The sequence below is a fragment of the Rhinichthys klamathensis genome, unplaced genomic scaffold (assembly GCF_029890125.1).
Source record: "Rhinichthys klamathensis goyatoka isolate OS25496 unplaced genomic scaffold, OSU_Roscu_1.1 h1tg000216l_1, whole genome shotgun sequence".
NCBI lineage: Eukaryota > Metazoa > Chordata > Actinopteri > Cypriniformes > Leuciscidae > Rhinichthys > Rhinichthys klamathensis.
In genome coordinates this window covers 44,161-68,921 of record NW_026606741.1, presented here as the reverse complement: position 1 = coordinate 68,921, position 24,761 = coordinate 44,161, and the positions used below count along the sequence as shown (strand labels likewise).

Here is a 24,761-nt window from a genome sequence, read left to right as displayed (position 1 = left end):
CCTCCAAGTAAACTTCATGTCTGGCGTACGTATATTTGTCGTGATTTTTGTCCGTTGGCGACTCATAGAGGCAATAAAGTGAAGTCGCAAACATTACACTACGAATTGTTCTATTGCACCACCCGTCTAGCAATGGCAGTGTTGGCTTAACTAGGAATAAAAAATAAACTTCATTAATTCGGTCAGTAAAGATAAAAAAGAAAGTAATATTTTTAATCAGCAAGGACACATTGAATTGAAAAGTGAGAGTAAATGCATTTATAACGTTACAAAAGATAAGATTTCTATATCTGTTTGATTTAAGTTTTTATTCATTAAAGAATCCTGAAAATCACGGTTTCCACGAAAATATGAAGCAGAAGCACATCTGTTTTCAACACTGATAATACTCAAAAATGTTTCTTGATCATCAAATCATCATATTAGAGTGATTTCTGAAGGATCATGTGACACTGAAGACTGGAGAAATGATGCTGAAAATTCAGCTTTGATCACAGGAATAAATTGCACTTTACTATATATCCACATAGAAGACATTTTTAGTGAAATTTCGTTTCTTTAGCCATGTTCTTGCCGGTTTCTTTTGCCAAATTGGACTAATTACCATATTTAAATTAATTTAATTGGGGGAGGAGACTGGGTGGGGCGTTGTGCTCGTGCATGTGCGCTCAATTTTACTTTAATTGGGATGTACAAAGAGAATATGCGTGGGATCCTTCGTACGCAGAGATTCATTCATCTGTTTTTTTTTGTGCGTACGCACATTTACAGCTTTGTCCGTACGCAATGTTTTAGTATGAATTCAACGCAAGTCTTTGTACATGAGGCCCCTGGTGATCTGAAACTGCACCAAATAATTCATACTGGAGAAAAACCTTACAAGTGCTCATATTGTGAGAAGAGTTTCACTCATTCTGGGAACCTGAAATCACACAAGCGAGTTCATACTGGAGAAAAGCCGTACGACTGTACTCAGTGTGAGAAGAGTTTCGCCCCAATCAAGCTATCTAGTGACTCATATTAGAAAGCATTGTTCTGTGTCACAGTGAGCAAATGTTTTGTTAGATTCACATAAAGTAAATATGTAGTTAGTTAACTAATAAACTAGTGTTGCTGTGAAATGCCACAAGATTTGTGTTTTATATGTTGAAGTACAAGAAAATGATTGAAAATGATTTTGATTGAACGCTTACTCAAAGAAATACTAAAATGATAAGAGACTGGAAACAAATGCAGAAAAACAGCAACAATCAATCATTTTTTAATAAATTAAACAATTCCCTGAATTTGATCAGGTTTTTAAAATTTTTTTATTAATGTTTTTAGTTACATAAAGCCTGTTATTACATATACAGATGTATGTACAATAACAACAAATAAAATGACCATTTCACTGACAATGTGTGATTTTGTGAGTAAAAGGTTTCTACAGATTCAATAATTAAAAATATAACTGCAAGCAGTGATTTGCAGGGCCAAGCAACTTTTGGCCATGTTTGACATATTTGGATTTAATTTGGAAACTTATTAAACTTTGCAAAATTCTCATCGTTAAACAGTTGCTACATATTGAATTATTAGAAAACCTTCAAAGCTATAACCTTTGAAGGTTTGCTTCAAAGGTTATAGCTTTGGGAAGTAGCTACTCTAGTTAACAAGCAGCTACAATTTAAATGCTTAAAAGAGAGTGCAGATGAGGAAGGGAGAATGCTGTTGATGCTTTGTGAGATCCAGGGAAATAGTATCATACTAGCGAATATGTACACTCCAAATAGAGACATTTTTTGGGCTACTTGAGAAGAAACTAAATGATTTGGGAGACTATCCAATTATCATGGGGGGTGATTTTAATGAGGCAATGGACCCTATATAAGACCATAGCTCTCCATCGGCCCGCACCACTAGGGCACACGCAGTGCTCAAAGATATGTCCAAAGCATCTTGTCTAGTAGACATTTGGCGGCTACAAAACCCATATTCGAGAGATTTTACATTCTTTACCACATAGCTCGCTGGTATCAGCTATGGAAGCGAGTGACATTGGTAATATAATTATTTCAGACCATAGTCCAATATTTATCCATATTCTGTCCTTTAATAAGCCAGCTAGATGGAGATTAAACTCTAGCCTTCTATTAGATGAGACCTCCAAGGAATCACTTAATCACAAATCAACCTCTATATAGAGACCAATCTCCCAACGGCTCCATCAGCAGGGGTAGCATGGGAGGCTTTGAAAGCCTTTTTGAGAGGCCACATAATTCAACACTCGTCCTTCGGGAAGAGGGAAAACAATACTAAGCTCCAGGAGCTTGAAAAACAGATCATAACTGCAGAATCAAACTTTAAAAAAAAATATGTACTCTGAAAATCTTACCAGGTTGACTAGACTAAAATATGATTTTAATTAAATTATGACCCAGAAGGCATAATTGTCTCTCTTTCGGGCAAGGCAGAAATACTTTGAAGGGGGTGACAAGGCTGGTAGACTACTTGCCAGGTACATTAAACTGTATACTTCAGAGTCGAAGGGGGACCAGGAACACATTACATCTTTTCTGTCAACTCTTGATCTGCCGGTGTTGTCAGGGGACCAGCTTGAACGTCTTGAATCAACTGTTACTATTGAGGAGATAAGGGACGTTATTAAACACTTCCCTTCAAGTAAAGCACCAGGATTAGATGGCTTTACGGCCAGTTTTATAAAGCATATGCTGAGGAACTTGCAAAATTTGTCTCTCAGGAGTTTGTAACTTTCCTGAAGGCCAACCATTTGAAACCATGGACTGTAAAAAAAGATCGCTCTCTTCCATTGATGAGAAGTGAAGCCGCCAGTGTCCCGATATGGCGCTGACATCTTGGGACTTGAGTCTGCGCAGTTGCGATCTTGGGACCAGACTTGCGCAGTAGTGATCTCTGGACCTGAGTCTGCTCAGTTGTGATCTCGGGACCAGACCTGCGCAGTAGTGATCTCTGGACCTGAGTCTGCTCAGTTGTGATCTCGGGACCAGACCTGCGCAGTAGTGATCTCTGGACCTGAGTCTGCTCAGTTGTGATTTCGGGACCAGACCTGCGCAGTAGTGATCTCTGGACCTGAGTCTGCGCAGTTGTGATTTCAGGACCAGACCTGCGCAGTAGTAATCTCTGGACCTGAGTCTGCGCAGTTGTGATTTCGGGACCAGACCTGTGCAGTAGTGATCTCTGGACCTGAGTCTGCTCAGTTGTGATTTCAGGACCAGACCTGCGCAGTAGTGATCTCTGGACCTGAGTCTGCGCAGTTGTGATTTCAGGACCAGACCTGCGCAGTAGTAATCTCTGGACCTGAGTCTGCGCAGTTGTGATTTCGGGACCAGACCTGCGCAGTAGTGATCTCTGGACCTGAGTCTGCTCAGTTCTGATCTCGGGACTAGACCTGCGCAGTAGTAATCTCTGGACCTGAGTCTGCGCAGTTGTGATTTCGGGACCAGACCTGCGCAGTAGTGATCTCTGGACCTGAGTCTGCTCAGTTGTGATTTCGGGACCAGACCTGCGCAGTAGTGATCTCTGGACCTGAGTCTGCTCAGTTGTGATTTCGGGACCAGACCTGCGCAGTAGTGATCTCTGGACCTGAGTCTGCTCAGTTGTGATTTCGGGACCAGACCTGCGCAGTAGTGATCTCTGGACCTGAGTCTGCTCAGTTGTGATTTCGGGACCAGACCTGCGCAGTAGTGATCTCTGGACCTGAGTCTGCTCAGTTGTGATTTCGGGACCAGACCTGCGCAGTAGTGATCTCTGGACCTGAGTCTGCTCAGTTGTGATTTCAGGACCAGACCTGCGCAGTAGTGATCTCTGGACCTGAGTCTGCGCAGTTGTGATTTCGGGACCAGACCTGCGCAGTAGTGAACAAAAAGTAAAGCCGCGAAATCAACGTCCCGCCCTCACTCTCGCCGCATGCACTTTGAACTTTTTTTTTAAGTGGCCTATGTCTGCTCCGTATCTCTGTTCTGCTCCAGTTTTGATGTCTGTTGATTGCAGGCTTGTTAAAATAAAGTAAATACAATCTCCTCAGTCCTCCTAAGATCCTGAAGTCCGTTGGTGCTTCAGTGACTACTTCGCTCAGAGAACCTGTCAATCATGACGTCACGCCACCGTTTTTATAGCATCACGTAACTAACTAAAAATAAACTTATTTTAAAAACAGACACTTGAACTTACATCCGCGTGATAAAAACGACAGCAAATGACAGAAACTACTTTCGGAAAACATATTAGAAGTGTAATTTATTTGTTTAGTTGGTCTCACGTCCCATTGAATAACACAGGGAGGCGGGTTTATGGCCTATACTAGGACCAGTCACCGGGGGGCGATCGAGACGCTTTGGCTTCACTTTTCTGGGCTTGTGCGGCACGCTTGTGTTAAAACATATCCCATATCCGCCCCATATCATCCAGCAACCAATGGGCAGGCTGAAAAGTATATTCAGTCGCTTAAACAAGCACTGAAGACGTTTTCTACTCTTCAGAGACGGCTGGAAACATTCTTGCTGACGTACCGCAACACACCACATCCGACGACAAGAGAGTCCCCTTCCTTGTTGTTTTTGGGACGACAACTGCGCACACGTTTGGATGCCTTGAAACCCAGTGTGACAGCTGCCATGCGCCTCTCATAGATTTCCCAGATCCTCCGCAGAGCTGGCCGTTCGAAGCCCAGACAGTTTGGAGTCGATGATGCTGTGATTACAGAGGAAGAGGGGCATCAGATGCGGTGACGGCTCAAAGTGGTCCAGTATCTTATACTGTGGATGTGAAAATTTGGGTTGAAACAACCCAGCATTGTTTAGAGTGCACCAACAAGGGAACAAGATGTTAACAGTGACACATCAGTAGAGTCTCAGATAAACCATGGCAAACTCAACATTCAGACGTTATCCAGCCAGAGTGATTAAACCGCCCAACCGTCTGACATTATACAGGCATGAGACACCCCTGCTGGACTGAACTGTAATTAGTTACTACTCTCCAGTCACGGGCTGTTCTAACTCAGCGCGCACGCGGTCCATTACAAATGACGTCACTCACGAACGTCATGAACGAACTCAAAATATTATTCATAAACAAAAATATATATTTTCCTTCTGTCGTGCACAACAAAATAAAGATGATGTACATTAAGCAATAGATTATTTTGCAAAAAAAACGTCTCGGTTACGGATGTAACCCTCGTTCCCTGAGTAGGGAACGGAGACGTTCCGTCGGATGACGACGAATGGGGGTTTCGCTTAGAAGCCAATCAACTTCAAATACTTCAAAACGAGCCAATGGCAAAGAAATGCCATGGGTCTGCGGAATTTGCATAGCGTAACTCCGCCTCACCTCGTGAGTATATAAGGAGAACGCTGGCAGCAAACCGGCATGTTTCTTCGCTGAGGAGCCAACCTGAGTTCAGGCGATCCCCGCGGTACAGCGGAAGTGGCAGGAAGACGGAACGTCTCCGTTCCCTACTCAGGGAACGAGGGTTACATCCGTAACCGAGACGTTCCCTTTCGTTGTCACTCCGAGTTCCGTCGGATGACGACGAATGGGGATACCAGTCTAATCACGCCACTTCTCGGCTGTCTTCCAGTGCCCTGCGTAAATCTGAGATCCCTGTCGTGAGACTAGCACGGACGAAGGACTCCTATTTAACACAGGAATACCAAGGTACACTGGGGAGCATATCCCAGGTCTTAGGGAAGTATGCAATTACTGCCAACCCAGAGGGGGGGACTTAGAAATACACATATGACCCGAGGGATGCATATGGGGAATCACTGGGGTATCCAGCCGCAGGTGGAATATTTCAACCCCAGGGGTGGCAAGGTGGCTTGCCAAGGGAAAGACACATGCTCAGAGAGGCTTACAGTGGGAATACACATGTGGGGGTAGCTCCGGGAGGTACCATGCACACGGGAGGCACCTAGCCGACGCGCAGGCAAGAGACACTGGCGCCGACGTCAGGAGTGCTGGAGGAACTCAGGGCTTTCGGAGAAGCTCACCTGAGGAGAATATCGCACGTATCCAGTCCGTGGAGTGGAGTGGCGAGCAAGCGAAGACACCTGAGCGGGTCCGGTACTAGCTGGTTGAAGCGAGTACATGAGAGGACACTGGCTCCACTCGGAGATTGTAGAATCTGGCGAATGTGTTAGGTGTCGCCCAGCCTGCAGCTCTGCAGATGTCTGTTAGCGAGGCGCCATGCGCTAGAGCCCAAGAGGATGCCACACTCCGGGTGGAGTGGGCAGTCACACCAAGGGGGCACGGTCGACCTTGCTGCTGGTATGCCAAAGCAATGGCGTCCACTATCCAGTGAGACAACCTTTGCTTGGAGAGAGCCTTTCCCTTCAGCTTCCCACCATAGCAGACAAAGAGCTGGTCTGAGGTCCTGAAACACTGCGTTCTGTCTACATAGATGCGGAGAGCACGTACTGGACAGAGCAGTGCCAAGGCTGGGTCTGCCTCCTCCGGGGGCAGCGCTTGCAGGTTCACCACCTGGTCCCGGAAGGGAGTGGTAGGAACCTTGGGCACATATCCAGGCCGGGGTCTCAGGATCACGTGAGAGTAAGCCGGCCCGAATTCCAGGCACGCTTCGTCAACGGAGAATGCGTGCAGGTCCCCTACCCTCTTGATGGAGGCCAATGCAGTCAGAAGCGCCGTCTTCATTGACAGGAAGTTAAGCTCGACTGACTGTAAAGGCTCAAAGGGAGCACTACGCAGGGCGGATAAGACCACTGCGAGGTCCCAAGAGGGAACGAGAGGAGAGCGAGGAGGATTCAGTCTCCTCGCTCCTCTCAGGAACCTGACGATCAGGTCATGCTTCCCCACCGACTTACCTTCTATAAGATCATGCTGTGCGGCAATAGCGGCGACATAGACCTTGAGGGTGGAGGGAGACAGCCTTCGCTCCAACCCCTCTTGAAGGAAGGAAAGCACGACGTTGATCGAACATCTCCGGGGGTCTTCTCGGTGAGAAGAGCACCAGTTGACGAAGAGGTTCCACTTCAACGCATAGAGGTGTCTCGTGGACGACGCTCTAGCGGAAGTGATGGTAGCCGCCACCGCTGGTGGCAGGGTACTCAAACCTGCCTCGTCCCGTCCAGGAGCCATACGTGGAGGTTCCAAAGATCGGGACGAGGGTGCCATAGGGTGCCCCGTCCCTGAGAAAGTAGGTCCTTCCTCAGAGGTATGGGCCAAGGAGGTGCTGTCGCGAGGAGTACAAGTTCGGAGAACCAGGTCCGGGTGGGCCAGTACGGCGCGACCAGAGTGACCTGCTCCTCGTCCTCCCTGACCTTGCGCAGGAGTTGCGCAAGAAGGCTCACTGGGGGAAACGCATATTTGCGGCCCCGCGGCCAGCTGTGTGCCAGAGCATCCGTGCCGAGCGTGCCCTCGGTCAGGGAATAATACTGGGCGCAATGGGTCGAGTCGTGAGAGGCAAACAGATCCATCTGTGCGTCCCCGAACTGGTCCCAAATCAGCTGAACCGTCTGGGGATGGAGTCGCCAATCTCCGGGGAGGGGCTGAAGCCGTGACAGCTCGTCGGCTGCACAGTTCAGGGCTCCAGGGATGAAAATGGCTCGAAGCGACCTCAGATGCTTCTGACTCCATAAGAGGAGGTGGCGGGCGAGTTGTGACATACGGCGGGAGCGCAGACCACCTTGGCGGTTGATGTACGCTACGGTCGCGGTATTGTCTGATCGGACTAGTACATGCTGGCCCGAGAGCACGGCTCGGAAGCGGCGCAGGGCGAGCTGTACAGCCAGCAACTCGAGGCAATTGATGTGCCATAAGCGGTGGGGTCCTGTCCAGGAGCCCGCGGCAGCACGTCCATTGCACATGGCACCCCAGCCCGTGGTGGAGGCATCTGTCGTTACAACAACATGCCGGGAAGCTCGTTCCAGAGGCACTCCTGCCCGTAGAAAGCTGAGGTTCCCCCACGGGGTGAAGGTCTGACGGCAGGTCGGAGTAACTGGTACTCGGAGGGTGCCGTGTTGCCATGCCCACCTCGGGACTCGGTCGCGAAGCCAAAGCTGAAGCGGTCTCATATGAAGCAATCCGAGCGGCGTTGCCGCGGCTGCAGATGCCATATGCCCCAGGAGCCTCTGAAAAAGTTTCAGTGGAACCGCACTCTTGCCCTCGAACTGTCTCAGGCAAGTCAGCAGTGACTGCGCGCGCTCGCTCGTAAGCTGCGCGGACATGGCGACCGAGTCGATCTCCATACCGAGAAAAGAGATCCTCTGCGCGGGGCAAAGTTTGCTCTTCTCCCAGTTGACCCGAAGGCCCAAACGGGCTACATGGCGGAGTACCAAATCCCTGTGTTCGCAAAGCTGATCTCGAGAGTGAGCTAGAATCAGCCAGTCGTCGAGATAGTTCAGAATGCGAACCCCGTGTTCCCGGAGGGGAACAAGGGCTGCCTCGACGACCTTCGTGAAGACGCGAGGAGACAGGGCTAGCCCGAATGGGAGAACTGCGTACTGATATGCCTGTCCCTCGAAAGCAAACCGTAGGAACGGTCTGTGTCGAGGGAGAATGGAGACATGAAAGTAGGCGTCCTTCAGGTCGATCGCTGCAAACCAATCCTGGTGCCGCACACATTCGAAAACGCGTTTGGCGGTGAGCATCTTGAACGGCAGCCTGTGAAGGGAGCGGTTCAATACGCGCAGGTCCAGGATTGGCCGTAACCCACCGGTTTTCTTCGGGACAATGAAGTAGGGGCTGTAAAACCCGGACCTCATTTCGGCTGGAGGGACAGTCTCGATCGCACCCTTCGCCAGCAGGGTAGCAACCTCCGCTCTCATGATAGGGGCATTGCCACCGACCATAGTGGAGCGGACTCCCCTGAAGCGGGGAGGAGACCGCGCGAACTGAATCGCGTAGCCGAGCCTGATCGTTCGTGCGACCCAGCGGGACAGGTTGGGAAGCTCTAGCCAAGCTCCCAAGGACTGAACCAGCGGGGTCATGCGAACCACAGACTTCCCGTCGGTGGGGCAGCGAGGCGGTATGACTGACCCAGACGTGGACGGCATAGCGGCCCGGTGTGGGGGTACAGTCATAGACCGCGTCCTGACAGAGCAGACCAGGGAAGGACGAACGTTCCACGGGGGTCTGCTCTGCCAGGGGTCTGGCGACAGAGGAGGATGAGAGCGGCACGGTCCGGGGACGGCGCGCACTGTCATCCGGCTCTGGGACAGAGGAGGACGAGGGGTGCACGGCCCGGGGGCGGCGCACCGTGTCGTCCAAGAACTCTGTGTGCTCAGGGATGAACGTGTTATTTCTTCTTTAACCACATTAGGGTACTGCCCACCCGTGGGTGAGCAGCGGGGAGTGGAGAACAAAAGATTCTCCCCCGGCCCTCCACCGGGGGAAGGAGTGGTCCTGCAACCATCTCCTGAGAAAAACACGTCATCCCTGAGCAGCCCGTCTCAGGAGCGCCGCTTGGCCCGGCGTTTAGCGGGGGGCGGGGCTGGAGAGGGCTGGGGCGCCTTCTTGCGACTTCCTCCGCGACCGGGCCCGGGTGGAGGCTGCTGCTTGGGCCGGGCGGGAGGGGCGGGAGTCGCAGGAGGGCGCCCTCGGCGGCGAACAGACTGAGTATTCTGCCCGGTCGGCTGGGTGGAGGCAGCAGCGGGCCGTCGGGGCAGAATGTGCTTGATCGCCTCAGTCTGTTTCTGAGCAGTCGAGAACTGTTGGGCAAAGTCCTCGACTGCACCGCCGAAAAGGCCATCTTGCGATATGGGGGTGTCGAGCAGCCGGGACCGCTCGGCATCCTTCATATCGGCAAGATTGAGCCATAGATGTCTCTCCTGGACCACGGCTGTGGACATCACCAAACCCAGGGAGCGTGCGGTCACCTTCGTCGCTCGGAGAGCAAGGTCGGTGGCGGCGCGCAGCTCATTGAAGAGCCCTGGGTCTGTCCTACCCTCGTGCATGTCCCTGAGCATCTGGGCCTGGTAGACCTGCAGAATGGCCATGGCATGCAAAGAGGTGGCTGCCTGTCCCGCAGCTCTGTAGGACTTCGCCACTAACGTAGACGAGTACCTACAGGCTTTGGATGGGTGCTTTGGCTCACCACGAGACGAAGCGCTCTGAGGACACAGTTGCATCGCAACAGAGCGTTCGACCGGGGGAAGCCCAGTGTACCCACGGGCAGCGGCCTCATCGAGGGGAGGAAAGGCGGATGAAATCATCGAGCGGTCGCGGGAAGACATGGGAGTCTTCCAGGACTTCGAGATTTCATCATGCACGTCCGGGAAGAAAGGTATCGGGGCCTGACGGGGACGGGGATCCGCAGCCTGACCCAAATACCAATCATCCAGCCGCGAGCGCTCGGGGCAGGGCGGAGGGTTCCACTCTAACCCGATGCTCGCGGCGGCTCGAGACAGCATGGCCGTCATCTCTGGATCTGACTCTGGCACAACTGTAGTCACACCCGAAGGCGGCAGCTGTGATGAGTCTTCACTTCCAGCAGACTCAGACCCACCTTGTGATGCTGCAATAGACATGGCATCTTCCTCTGGAGCGCCAAAGGAAACCCGCGGGACACCCGAAGATGATCTCGCCGGAATCCCCTGAACACTCACGGGTTGCAGCATTGGAGAGGGTGCGGCTGGGCACGGACTGATAGTCGGCGCTTGGTTCCAAACCGTCACCCTCAGATCACCCTGGCCACCAGCCGAAGTACTAGCTCTATTTCTAGAGTCAGTAGATCGGGGTGTGGATGAGGGGACCCTCACTCTTGCGAGATCACCGAGTCTTGACCGTAATGCTGCGATGGTCATGTTCCCACAGAGAGAACATGAGTCATCCACGAGTGCTGCTCTAGCGTGATCAATGCCCAAACACACTATGCAGCACCCGTGCCCATCAGAGTCGTCAACCAGCCTACCGCAACCAGAAGTGCACGGGCGAGGCATCTTTAAAAAGACGTGCCACGTGCAAGCTCTTTTGTGAGAAAAAGAAACCTGATTGTGTTGAAGCGCTCGGGGAGAACACACTCGCTGTCGAACCACAGACAGATAAGCAGGAAGTGCGCGCTCGCCGAAGATCGCCGTCACACCAACACCAGAGAATCTTGCTCGTTTGAAGAACTGACAATTTCAGGAATGGCTTGTGGAACGAAGGATTAACTTGGCTCCAAAGCGAAAACATGCCGGTCTGCTGCCAGCGTTCTCCTTATATACTCACGAGGTGAGGCGGAGTTACGCTATGCAAATTCCGCAGACCCATGGCATTTCTTTGCCATTGGCTCGTTTTGAAGTATTTGAAGTTGATTGGCTTCTAAGCGAAACCCCCATTCGTCGTCATCCGACGGAACTCGGAGTGACAACGAAAGGGAACCAAAAACGTTTAGAGCAGTTTAATGGCATTTTATGCCATCTTAAAATCAAGAAAATAACCAACTCTATTTTTAATGTCTATTTTTCAGTATGTTTAACATTTTATAGATTTTATTATTTTCTAACTACAGCAAATGATTATTGTACAATCAGGAAATAATATAGTTAACATTGGTTAAGTAAATTACATGAATATGTCTTATTCAAGCAGGTTTTGCAAAGCAGTTATCCAGTGAGAAAAAATAAAAATAATTATCGACCCTAAATTAGGTCAGTCACCTTCATATATATATATATATATAGTTAGAGACCAATCAAAAGAGCTGTGAAAAATAATCAAATAATCTAGGAATAAATGACATAAATGCCCTTAGATCGTAATCTTACAGCAGTTGTCATTCACATTTTTACTATTAACAAGAGGATCTGATAGTATTTGATAAACAGATCTCACTTGTTTTCTGTTATTAAATCAGGGTTCACTTGAAAATTCACATTTATCCTCCAGAACTCATTCTAACAACTTATGTTTTAATGTTTCAGACCCGATGAAAGTGAAAATGCAAAGACAAGAACTGAAGTTAAAGGTGATGATGCTGTAGTTTGTTTCAGCCTGTTGACACCAATAAAACGATTTAATGTGCCAATTTACAGAAGATCTCAGACATCACCATAATGAATGAGCTGAAAACAGGGAACTTTTGGAGACAGAGGTTTTTCAGCTGCTCAGTTTAACATGATGGCCCTGTACTTTTTAAATGCAGATTGGATAAAAACACAGTGATCACAGTTCACACCTGCAGTGAAGCCCCTCCCACAACAATTCACCAATAAATACTGGGAATATTCCCATCATCCTACAAGAGAAGGACAAACTCCAGGAGTAGCAGCTGAAATCTGTGTGACTGTTAAAGATGGAGTTTATTAAAGAGGAGATTGAAGACATGAGTGATCCAGAACCATCCAGAATAAAACATGAAGATACTGAGGAACAAATAGGTTGGTGTCCATTCTTGATTCTTCATTGTTGATGCTTTGGTAGTTGTGAATTATCTAGCATATGGACGATAATAAGCAGAATATGGATGATAGAGAAATGCATCCAAATTATCATAACCTTGTTATTGTTAAAAATTATAACCTATGTGACATATTTTTACTATATTAAAAATTTAATGACAAAACAAAAAGTGAAATATCTGATATCTGATGCTTTCTGCTATTAAATAAGGGTTCACTTGAACTGATTCTAACTGTATTTCTGTGTATTCTAGACCAGGTGAGAGTGAAAGAGCAAAGACAAGAACTGAATGAAGTGGAGGAGGAACATCGTAACTTTACAATTCAAAGAAGAAAAGCCAAAAAGACGCACACCTGCACTCAGTGTGGAAAGAGTTTCTCACAGAAAGGACACCTTAACAGACACACGAGAATTCACACTGGAGAGAAACCGTATACATGCACTCAGTGTGGAAAGAGTTTCTCACATAAAGGAGACCTTTACAGACACATGAGAATTCACACTGGAGAGAAACCGTATACATGCACTCAGTGTGGAAAGAGTTTTTCTCAAGCATCAACTCTCAGTGTTCATCTGCGCATTCACTCTGGAGAAAAGCCATTTAACTGTGATCAGTGTGGTAAAGATTTTATTTCATCATCAGATCTAAAACAACACCTGAAAGTTCATTCAGATGAGAAGCCTTATGTGTGTTCTCTCTGTGGAAAGAGTTTTTCACGTCTGGACAGTTTTAAACAGCACCAGAAAACACATAATGGAGTGAGAGATTATATGTGCTTTGACTGTGGGAAGAGCTTTACTGCATCTGTGAATCTGAAACAGCACCAAAGAACTCATACTGGAGAAAAACCTTACAAGTGCTCATATTGTGACAAGAGTTTCGTTCATTCTGGAAACCTGAAATCACACGAGCGAGTTCATACTGGAGAGAAGCCGTACTACTGTACTCAGTGTGGGAAGAGTTTCACCCAATCAAGTAATCTAGTGACTCATATTAGAAAGCATTGTTCTGTGTCACAGTGAGCAAATGTTTTGTTAGATTCACATAAAGTAAATGTGTAGTTAGTTAACTAATAAACTAGTGTTGCTGTGAATGCCACAAGATTTGTGTTTAGGCTATATGTTGGAGAACAAGAATATTGTGGAAAATTATTTTGATTAAGGCTGTAACGATTCCTCGATTAAAGTCGAGTACTCGATTCTAAAAAATCCTCGATTACAATTTATCATTGTCAAGTAACCGGCAAAATACCGGAAGTGGCGCATCCACAGACAATCCACGAACCGCATTATTATTACACCGTTTTCTGAGGCTACGCGATCTATTTAAAACCATTTACAATCATGATATAGCATAGTGCTGTCATGAAATCACAAAGGCTGCAAATCAGTTAAAAGATATGCGTTCTTTTCCCCCACAGAGAAGCACGAACCTTTAATTATTTACATGTGTACAGATTGTGTTAAAAGTACCTCAGCTCCGTTCACAGTAAACGCTGCTCCACACATTCTCAGTGTCTGCATTTGCTGGAACGCAAAACCTCTGACGCGTGTTTAATTGCACTGTGATCATTTATATGCGTGACAGCTTCTCGGGTTTCTCAAACTCCATCTCTGCATGCGGTGAGTGTGTGGCTTATAACGTTCTTTCTGCACGCAGTGTGCGCCGATTCACAAGATTCGTAGCGCAACCACTGATCTATATAATGACTGGATAGCTCATGACGTTCTAAACTGCCACCAAGCAGTGAAGCCACCGGAAGTGTTCGAGCGGCCATCTTACGATTCCCTACCAGCAGAGGGCTCCAACGGCCGTTATACGGAGATCGGTAGCTCCAACGGCACTTTTAAGATGACCCGCTGTGCATCAACAAGTGTAAAATGAAGATCACAAAAGGATCTTGAAAAACTGCTCACAGGTTGTACTTTAAGCCCATATATAGTAATTTATATGCACAATTGTCGCTATTTCCGTGTTGTTTAAAAAAAAATGTATAGCCTGCTATGTTCTTTCCTACATTCTTTCACAGACTTATTCAAGTTTAAACCCAATAAATACATATTATTCAATGCATTACTTCTTATAAATTTAATTAAATGCGTTCATTTAATATTTTCATGTCAATCCGTGTTCAGTTTGACCACGAACCATGCGCTGTCACTTTAATTCAGCGCCTGCAGCACAAACGATCTCTGCAAGACGTGTGCAGTGTAAATAAGGGGTAAATAAGAGGTGAAACAGGTATACATTAACCCATACAATTTGTATTATGCATTTCCTGGACATGTTCTTGCTAACTAATCAAATACTTGAACAGACTACTGATCTATCTGTAAAACACAATTAGAAAGAGCTATATTTTAAGTACACAATTACACATATACTTAATATTTAATAAGCAGGAATAATTTCCGACTTTAAACAAATACCCATTTAAATGCTTAGGATGTTTGCGTTGTAAGACTGTTCAGGGAGACTTTAGATTTAAAGACGGTGTCTCGTTATGCAATGTTTTCTTAGTCAAATCATACAATTTCCTATTGATTCAATAGAACGCGTGAGCTCACTAGGGAATCACAATATGGCGGCGCGGTGGCTTCACTGTTTATGACGTCATGAGCTATCCAGTCATTCTATATAGATCAGTGAGCGCAACTCATTTGTAGATCTACGCCAACACAGGAGAATACATAAATATCTTTCTGAATTTCAAAATGAAATTTAACCATTGAACTGAGTTTGATATGTTTTGACGTGCACATGTTCTTGTTTAAGAAATTACAGCAACTGTTGCATTTCTATCGTACAGAAGTGACCAAATATTAAAGATTAAGTTGATATTTGAATTAAATTTTGTTTGGCCGATATTAAACCAGTATTTGATCATGCCTTCCCACATGGAAAGAACATATATGAGGGTATATGCGCATATGAAACCTATATGCAGTTTATATGCACATATATGCTGCATATATACAGCATATATGCACATACAAGCACGTGCACAGGTAGGGCTCAACCTGTGCAGAGCACATGCCCTTTTTGCTCTTACACTCGAAGTGCCCTTTTTTTTGGTGGTGGTGGTGTTTTTTTTCTTCTTCAATAAATCAATGATATTGCTATTGTTCACCCATTACGTCTGTCTGTCTGTTTTAAAAAATATTTAGCCAATGAAAGAAAAAAGAGCTTGTGTAAATCTTGTTCGATCCTCAAACTGTCAGTAAGCCTGAGAACTCTGCCCCCTCTATCGTGACTGAATGAACTGAAGCTCCGCAGCGGCCGCACAGCAGACAGCAGCTGAACGAAGTTTTGCAAGGGTAAATAAAGATCTTGTTGTTTGAATAAGTACTAAACACTTTGTCTATAAAAGCTCATATTTTATTTATTTGATGTCTGACTGAGACATGTGGGACCTGAGAGAGAGCGGTCTAGGCTAGAATTCTCCATCTAGTCATAGCCAATACATAGAAATAGCCTGTGCATACACTAGCATTTCATCTTTTATAAAATCCGATTTTGGCCAAATGTATTTTACAACAGGAAAAACTGAGCGCCTATATAGCTACAACAAACTTAACCCGTTGATGAAAATGTAACTTAATGTGATGCCGCCGGCGCCGTTTTAATGACGGACAAAATGCACATTTGCACACATTCGCTGATCAAGAACCCCGTATTTGAGTTTGACTTTTGTAAAATGTTAACAATATATTCATAAGTAATACAACAACACATAATTTGTTTTTACCATCGGAAAATCATAAGCACAGGCGCGCCCCCGCGCTGTTTCATACTGAAACTACACAAAGCGACTGAGTGATCCTCGTCGTCACCTAGGTGACATATAATTCTAAGAAATGTTCTTCTTTGAATTATGATTGCTGATACACTTAATTTATTAACATTTCATCTTATGGTAATAATATTAAATTATGGTTAATTCAAGGTTGTGATGCACGTATTCACTACATATCAACATTTGATTTATGTTTTGCCAGCGTACATCACCTGCCCAGAGTGCTAGAAGTTGTCGTTTGGAAGGTTTGATTTAAGTTTAATTTTCTTTTGTTTGTTGACAAACGGCCACTACAACAAGTAAAAAACCCGCTCATTGATTAAAGAAAGAAGAAGAACTTTCCTTGGAATTCGCTTCGGATATTATTGGGATACCCGATGGAAAATCAGTATGGATCGTTTTATTTACCATTTGTGGATTATCTGCTGGCATGAGACAGAGGCCTTGCCCGAGCTAAGAAATCTCCAGTTGGTATGTACTGCAAGAAATGCCGTATAGGAAAACGGTTTCATGAAGAGGTACGTGATCTTGAACTGCTTTAATTGGCTGTGCGCTTGTTGAATTAACAACCCCCCGGGTGGCCTATACATTCATAAAAGGGTAAAGCCAGTGCTGTGTGTGCTTGTGTGGATGAAGAGGATTTGTTGTATAAAACAAAGATGTTTCGATAAAGATCGCCATCTTTGCTAACCTTGTTGCCCGATTGTGAACATTCACTGACATTGTCAACAATTAGGCTACAAGTTTGCAACAAAATGACTGATGTGGAGAGGCCGGAATCAAAGCGGTCAATCAAATTGACTTCTAAAGGAATGTGCTTTTACATACAAACTTGTCAAGAAAAACGCACTGCAAAAACTAAACAGGCTAAAAAACTTATGGATAAAATCTGTGCCTTAATGGAATTAAATGAAAATGCCGATGTAGTGAACACTCAGCTTGCTTTGTTCATTAAGTGTTATGAAGAAGCACTCGATATACATGAAACATTTATGGAATTGCCTCTACCAGAAGATGAAATACTCACCACTAAAACTAAAACCTTTGAGGAGAAGATGAAATCATGTCATGCATTTATTGAAGATGTGAAGGAGTGGCTGTCTAAAGCTGGTTATCCATACTCGCAGCCAAAAGAACCTATCGACGCAGGATGCATTGATGATGGAATACAACCTGCAGATAGTATTTCTAACGTCTTAAGTGTAAGAGCAAGTTCTGTAAAATCACGCGCCACCGGCATATCAAGGATTTCTGCAACATCCACGGCGTGCATTAATGCGGAGGCCGAGAGAGCAGCTCTTCTTAAACGCTCCGAAGCTTTAAAAAGGAAACATCATATAGAAGCACAGGAAGAAAAGCTTCGTAGAGAAAAAGAGCAATTGGCGCTTGAAACAGATTTGGCAGCTACAACTGCAAGGCTTCAGGTTTTTGAAATGAACTCATCACAGTGCGGTTCAAGACGATCTGATGGAATGAACTCTTATTTGGAGAGGAGCAAAGCTCAAAGATCCATCGGTTTAGATCCTCTTGTCAAAGCTTTTGTCCCACATGAAAATGATGTTCTTGCTGTACCTGATCCTGCAACAGTTGTTAGGCCAAGACAAGGATTTGCTGAGCAAATGTATGGAAGGCCGTTTGGGCCAGAAGCTCCGTATCAAGAAGTACAGACTGCAAATGGACGTCAAATGGGACATATGTTAAACTCTCAAACTCAAAGCGGTAACAACCAAAATGACATGGTGGGCATTATGCAAAAACAAAACTAAATCACTGCACTGTTGGTTCAGCAAAATATATCCTCTGTTCTTCCTCCAATAAATCTGCAAGTATTTGATGGAGACCCTCTTCAATATAAATCCTTCTTTAGAGCCTTTGAAAATGTAGTGGAGAAGAAAACGAATAATCCCAGCGACTGTTTGAGCTTCCTTGAACAATACACTAGGGGGCAGCCAAAGGATCTTGTGCATAGTTGTCAGCATATACCTCCAGATCAAGGCTATCACAGAGCCAAGAGTCTTCTTGCTCAGCACTTTGGAGATGAACATAAAATTGCATCTGCCTACATGGAAAAAATATTCAACTGGACACCCGTTAAAGGTGAAGATGTAAAAGGATTACAATCATTCTCTCTGTTTCTCCGAGGATGTTCAAACCTAACAGAACAAGTAATGTAAATGAGGGAACTGGACTTACCAGCTAACATGCAGAGTATCATTTTAAAACTTCCTTACAAACTAAGAGAAAAATGGAGGAATATTGCATGTGATCTGCAAGAAAGAAGTGGACAGAGGGCTACATTCATTGATCTTGCAAATTTCATTGAGAGACAAGTGAAAATTGTTACAGATCCAGTTTTTGGAAACATTCAAGATCCTCAACATCCTAATGTCAAGGCCTCCTGTAGCAGTCAGCTACGACAAAATGGAAGGGAAGCAGCTACGTTACGAATGTCACTCCTGTGAGGGAAGAAGCTATGGCACGGCCTGCAGAACATGGCACACCCTCCACTCATTGCTGTCTTTTCTGCCTGCAGAGAAACCACACACTAGGTCAGTGCTCACAGTTTAAAGCCAAGGCACACCGGGATAAGATCACCTTCATTAAGGACAAGGGTATTTGTTTTGGTTGCCTGAAGGTAGGCCACACAAGCAAGGACTGCAGGAGTCGATTGGATTGCCATGTATGTCATTAGAAACACCCCGGGGTCCTTCATATAGAAAGACAGGATAAAGGCACATCTGTAGGACAAGCCAAACTACCTGTGAGCCTTTCAAGTGATTCAACCGTAACCTTTCAGACGTGTGGCCATATTGGGGCCGGTGTGGAAGATGATTCTACCTTCTCTATTGTTGCAGTAAAGGTCAGAAGCAAACTGACTAATAAGATCATGCAGACATATGCTTTTCTGGATCCTAGCAGTTCCGGCACATTCTGTACAGAAACCATGGCGAAAAGGTTAAATTTGCGAGGTAAGAAGACAAGCATTTTGTTGAGAACAATGGGCCAACGAAAGGTTGTGAATGCTCATGTTTTGTCAGGTCTTGAAGTGTCTGGCATGGGTGTTGAAGATTTCATAGAGCTTCCTGATGTTTTGACTCAAAGAACTATACCTGTGTCTACACTTAATATTCCACGACAAGCAGATATTGATCCATGGCCGTATTTGAAGGATGTAACACTCTATGACATTCATGCAAATGTAGATCTGCTTATTGGAACTGACGCCCCTAAGGTTTTGGAGCCGTGGGAAGTAATAAATAGCCTAGATGAGGGCCCATACGCTGTCAGAACCAGGGTTGGCTGGGTCATTAATGGTCCTCTTCATGGTGGAAGCTGTAGAGGTAAGAGTGGCTATTCTGCTGTAACAGCAAATCGCATCTCTGTTGAACATCTGCAAGAAATGCTTGTTAAGCAGTATCACCATGACTTTAATGAGAAATCATCAGAAGAGCAGATTGAATGTCCAGAGAAGATATTAAGTTCATGGATATTGTCAGTAGCACAGCAAAGCTAATTGGAGGTCATTACTGCATTGATTTGCCATTCAGAAAGGAAAATGTAACCCTGCCGGATAATCGTTATATAGCAGAACAGCGCTTATGTAGCCTGAAAAGAAAGTTTGACAGGAACAGTGTTTTTAAGGAGGAATATATCACGTTCCTAAATGAAATAATATCACAGCGACATGCTGAGCCAGTTCCTCTTGACCAGCTGACACAGAACAATGGGAAAGTGTGATATATCCCTCACCACGGGGTGTATCATCCTCAGAAGGGCAAACTAAGAGTTGTTTTTGACTGTGCAGCCTCATACAAAGGAACATCGCTCAATAGTCAGCTTTTGCAAGGCCCCGATCTCACCAACAGCCTCATTGGAGTTTTAGTCCGATTTAGGCAGGAGCCTATTGCAATAGTGGCTGATATCCAATCTATGTTTCACCAGGTTCATGTCTCAAATAAGCACGTTAACTTTCTCTGCTTCCTCTGGTGGCCAGGTGGTGACACTGCACAGGCTTCGCAGAAATACCGCATGAAGGTACATCTATTTGGAGCTGCATCATCGCCAAGCTGTGCCAATTATGCCTTAAGGAGAACTGCAGATGAAAACGGAGAACACTTCCCTCCAGAGGTTGTGAGTACAGTGAAAAACAATTTTTATATTGATGATTGCCTCCGTTCAATGGCCTCAGAAGAGGAAGCTAGGAAAATGATCCAGGATTTAACTGCACTTTGTCAGAAAGGAGGATTCACTCTGTCAAAGTGGGTCAGCAATAGTTGTGCAGTGTTGCGCTCTGTCAGCGAAGTCCACAGAGCAAAAGACATGATGGAGCTAGATTTGGATACAGATCAACTTCCTGTTGAATGTACATTAGGACTACAGTGGTATGTTGAGACTGACCAATTTGGATTTAAGGCCTCAGCACACGAGCAACCACGGACGAGAAGAGGAATTATTTTGGTGGTCAGCTCCCTTTATGACCCATTGGGCTTCCTTGCTCCATTCAGCATGATGGCTAAGTTGTTACTGCAGGAAGTCTGTAAAAGAAACCTTGGATGGGATGAAGATATTCCCCATGTTCTCGCTAAGCAATGGGCTGGCTGGTTGGAAGATCTCCACAAGGTGGCAAAGTTTAAGATTGATCATTGCATTAAGCCTAATGACTTTGGCAACCCTGTCACTATACAGCTTCACCACTTCTCTGATGCCAGTGAGGTTGGGTATGGAGCTGTCTCTTACTTAAGACTGGAAAGGGATAATAAAGTGCATGTTGCATTTATGATGGGGAAGGCCAGAGTTGCTCCGCTGAAGCAGATGACAATTCCTCGCATGGAGCTAACAGCTGCAGTCCCCGCTGTTAGAGTAGACCACATGCTACGGAAGGAGTTGCAACTTAGGCTGGATAAATCAGTTTTCTGGACCGACAGCACAACAGTCCTTAAATATATATCAAATGAAAGCCGGCGATTCTATACCTTTGTGGCCAACAGAATTGCAGTCATCAGGGAGGCAACTGATACAGACTCCTGTATAAATTCTGTGAGAAGGTTCATCTGCAGACGAGGCCCAGTTTCAACTCTCAGGTCTGACAACGGAACTAACTTTGTTGGAGCCAGCCGTGAACTCAAGGAGAGTCTGACTGCTCTGAATCATGGTAAAATTCAAAGAGCCTTTCTTCATGACGGTATAGAATGGAGATTTAACACCCCATCAGCTTCCCATCAAGGCGGCGTTTGGGAGTGCTTGATTTGCTCAGTGAAGAGTGTTCTTACCTTAGTCCTTAAACAGCAGACCCTGGACGATGAAGCACTCCAAACAGTTTTTTGCGAAGTTGAAGCAATATTGAATGATAGGCCTATTACAAGGGCCTCAGATGATTCAAATGACCTGGAAGCTTTGACGCTGAATCACATTCTGTTGTTAAAAAGTAAACCAATTATGCCACCAGGATTGTTTGACAGAAATGATCTGTATGTCAGAAAAAGATGGAAGCAGATACAGTACATTGCGGAACTGTCACGATCCACACTCAGGAAACACACAAAAGATCCAATAGTGCAGTAGTATTTAATGGGGAAATCCGTACTCACAAAACAGTCCAGGCAGGGGTCAATATCCATAAAAGCAATCCAAACACAAGTAACAACAAATAGACCGGAACAGACCTCAGACGTGGTGTGATGAATAACAAGGACTCCATGACAAACACTAACACAGACAGGGTTATATACACACACAGAACTAACAAGGTGACGGGAAACAGCTGTGTGCAATGATCAGATGAGTGGCAGAACAGAATGCTGGGAAATGTAGTTAATCGTCAATGACACCGTGGAAACGAGGACCTCTAGTGATAACCCAGGGAAACACAACCAGACACTGTGACATAACCCTCCTTCTACGGAGCGGCTACCAGACGCTCCACGACAGAAAACACTCGAAAAAACAAGTCCAGGTGGGGGTGGTGATGTGGGGAATCAGAGGGAGGGACGGGGGCCCGGGTCCATGAAGGGGAACAGGAGGTAACGAATTAGTCGGTGGCCGGGGCAAAGCAGACCGTCCATCGGGCGGCCAGGGCAGGGCAGACAGTCCATCGGACGACCAGGGCGGACCAGACAGTTCAGGTGGCCATGGTGGAGAAGACTCCTCGGGTGACCACGGCGGTGAAGACCCCTCGGGCGGCCAGGGCGGTGAAGACCCCTCGGGCGGCCAGGGCGGTGAAGACCCCTCGGGCGGCCAGGGCGGTGAAGACCCCTCGGGCGGCCAGGGCGGTGAAGACCCCTCGGGCGGCCAGGGCGGTGAAGACCCCTCGGGCGGCCAGGGCGGTGAAGACCCCTCGGGCGGCCGTGGCGGTGAGGAACAGCGGACAGCGGACAGCGGCTCAGGAACAGCGGACAGCGGCTCAGGAACAGCGGACAGCGGCTCAGGAACAGCGGACAGCGGCTCAGGAACAGCGGACAGCGGCTCAGGAACAGCGGACAGCGGCTCAGGAACAGCGGACAGCGGCTCAGGAACAGCGGACAGCGGCTCAGGAACAGCGGACAGCGGCTCAGGAACAGCGGACAGCGGCTCAGGAACAGCGGACAGCGGCTCAGGTACAGCGGACAGCGGCTCAGGTACAGCGGACACCGGCTCAGGTACAGCGGACACCGGCTCAGGTACAGCGGACACCGGCTCAGGTACAGCCACAAGAACTGAAACAGATACAAGAACAGACACAAACACAGACACAAACACTGGGTCCGGAACCGACATGGGCTCCAGCTCTGGAACAGGCACTGGCTCTGCCTCCGGCTCTGGGACAGACACTGGCTCTGCCTCCGGCTCTGGGACAGGCACTGGCTCCGCCTCCGGCTCTGGGACAGGCACTGGCTCCGCCTCCGGCTCTGGGACAGGCACTGGCTCCGCCTCCGGCTCTGGGACAGGCACTTGCTCCGCCTCCGGCTCTGGGACAGCAGAGACTGGCATCTCCAAGATCCGAGCCAGACGCTCCAGATAGTCCGTCACAACCTTGGCGGCCACGCCAAAGGGGATCTCTGGCTCTGTCCCAGGCTGAACAGACGGAGCGTGATCAGTCTCTGACTGGGCAGACGGGACGTGAACAGTCTCTGACTGGGCAGACGGGACGTGAACAGTCTCTGACTGGGCAGACGGGACGTGAACAGTCTCTGACTCGTCATGACTGACGTGAAGTGCAGGCTCGGCAAAGCTGGCGTGGAACTCGGGTTCGGCAGATGGGCCAGGTCGCTGGGGTGGCGTCGGCATGGCGAGCAGCTTGGACACAACCTCCGGGTTCTGAGGGAGACTGGAGTTCCTCCCTCTCCTCCGCCGTCTCTGATGGTGAGGTGCAGACTCTGGGCTGGTCGGGAGCTGCGGTGAACAGAGCTCTGGGCCGGGTGGAATCAGCGGCGAATGGAGCTCTGGGCTGTACCTCACCAGCCCAGGGTCAAGGTGGGACTGAAGTGGAGAATGATGCCGGGACTCACTTCTAGCACCTCCTCTCCTGCGACCTCCGCGGGTCCCAGAAAATCTGGCCAGACGGGTTCCCTCAAACGAGTCCTTGGGTCCGGTGAAAAGGGGCGCGGGAGACCTTGCCGGTGAAGCTTCCTCAGTCATCCGAGCCCACAATGCGAAACATTGAAAAATGTTCATACGTGGTGCCTCCTCCTTGACTTGAGAAGTCCCGCTCGAAGTTGCACCCCTCCTCCCATTAGTCTGGGAGGGAACACAGAACCCCGTACTGCTGGATCTTGACATGATGGAGTCCTTCTGTCACGATCCACACTCAGGAAACACACAAAAGATCCAATAGTGCAGTAGTATTTAATGGGGAAATCCGTACTCACAAAACAGTCCAGGCAGGGGTCAATATCCATAAAAGCAATCCAAACACAAGTAACAACAAATAGACCGGAACAGACCTCAGACGTGGTGTGATGAATAACAAGGACTCCATGACAAACACTAACACAGACAGGGTTATATACACACACAGAACTAACAAGGTGACGGGAAACAGCTGTGTGCAATGATCAGATGAGTGGCAGAACAGAATGCTGGGAAATGTAGTTAATCGTCAATGACACCGTGGAAACGAGGACCTCTAGTGATAACCCAGGGAAACACAACCAGACACTGTGACAGGAACTCTTCTGGAAGAGATGGATTTTTGAGTACCTGCCATTGATGCAACAGAGACAAAAATGGACCGCACTAAGGAGAAACCTTACACCTGGAGATGTTGTTCTTGTGGCAGATGCTACAGCTTCAAGAGGATCCTGGATGATGGGGAAAGTTTTGGATGTCAGATCAGATGTGAATGGGCTTGTGCGCTCTGTCCGCCTCCAAACGAAGACCAGCATCTTAGAGAGGCCTGTGACAAAGCTGTGCCTGCTGCTGAAGGCGGCAGTATGATCACATGAACTTACTCTCTCTCTCTTTCTCCTTGTCTGTCTCTATTATTCTCTTTCTTTCTCTTTTCCTTGCAGGTGCAGCAAGACGTCTGCGCCTTATATATTTAAAATACATAGTGTGTAGCTCCGTTTTTGAGAGTTCAGTAATTGTGATAATGCACAATTAGGGTCCGGAGTGTTGGAGCTA

At 47.0% G+C, this 24,761-nt stretch overlaps 1 protein-coding gene across 1 annotated transcript; it reads left to right on the top strand.

The window, feature by feature from the left end:
* Positions 1 to 11,906: 11,906 nt before the first annotated feature.
* LOC130097321 (gastrula zinc finger protein XlCGF7.1-like) lies at positions 11,907 to 13,463 on the top strand. Its single transcript, XM_056264121.1, has 2 exons — positions 11,907 to 12,344; positions 12,620 to 13,463. The coding sequence occupies exons 1-2, from the start codon at positions 12,260 to 12,262 to the stop codon at positions 13,387 to 13,389; spliced, it is 855 nt and encodes a 284-aa protein (XP_056120096.1). The 5' UTR covers positions 11,907 to 12,259; the 3' UTR covers positions 13,390 to 13,463.
* The last annotated feature ends 11,298 nt before the right edge of the window (positions 13,464 to 24,761 follow it).

What these genes read in the sequence shown, in the direction of transcription:
- LOC130097321 (XM_056264121.1), top strand. Translation starts at nt 12,260, where the DNA reads ATGGAGTTTATTAAAGAGGAGATTGAAGACATGAGTGATCCAGAACCA. An exon ending in AGATACTGAGGAACAAATAG is followed by an intron (nt 12,345 to 12,619) that starts GTTGGTGTCCAT and finishes TGTGTATTCTAG; the next exon opens with ACCAGGTGAGAGTGAAAGAG.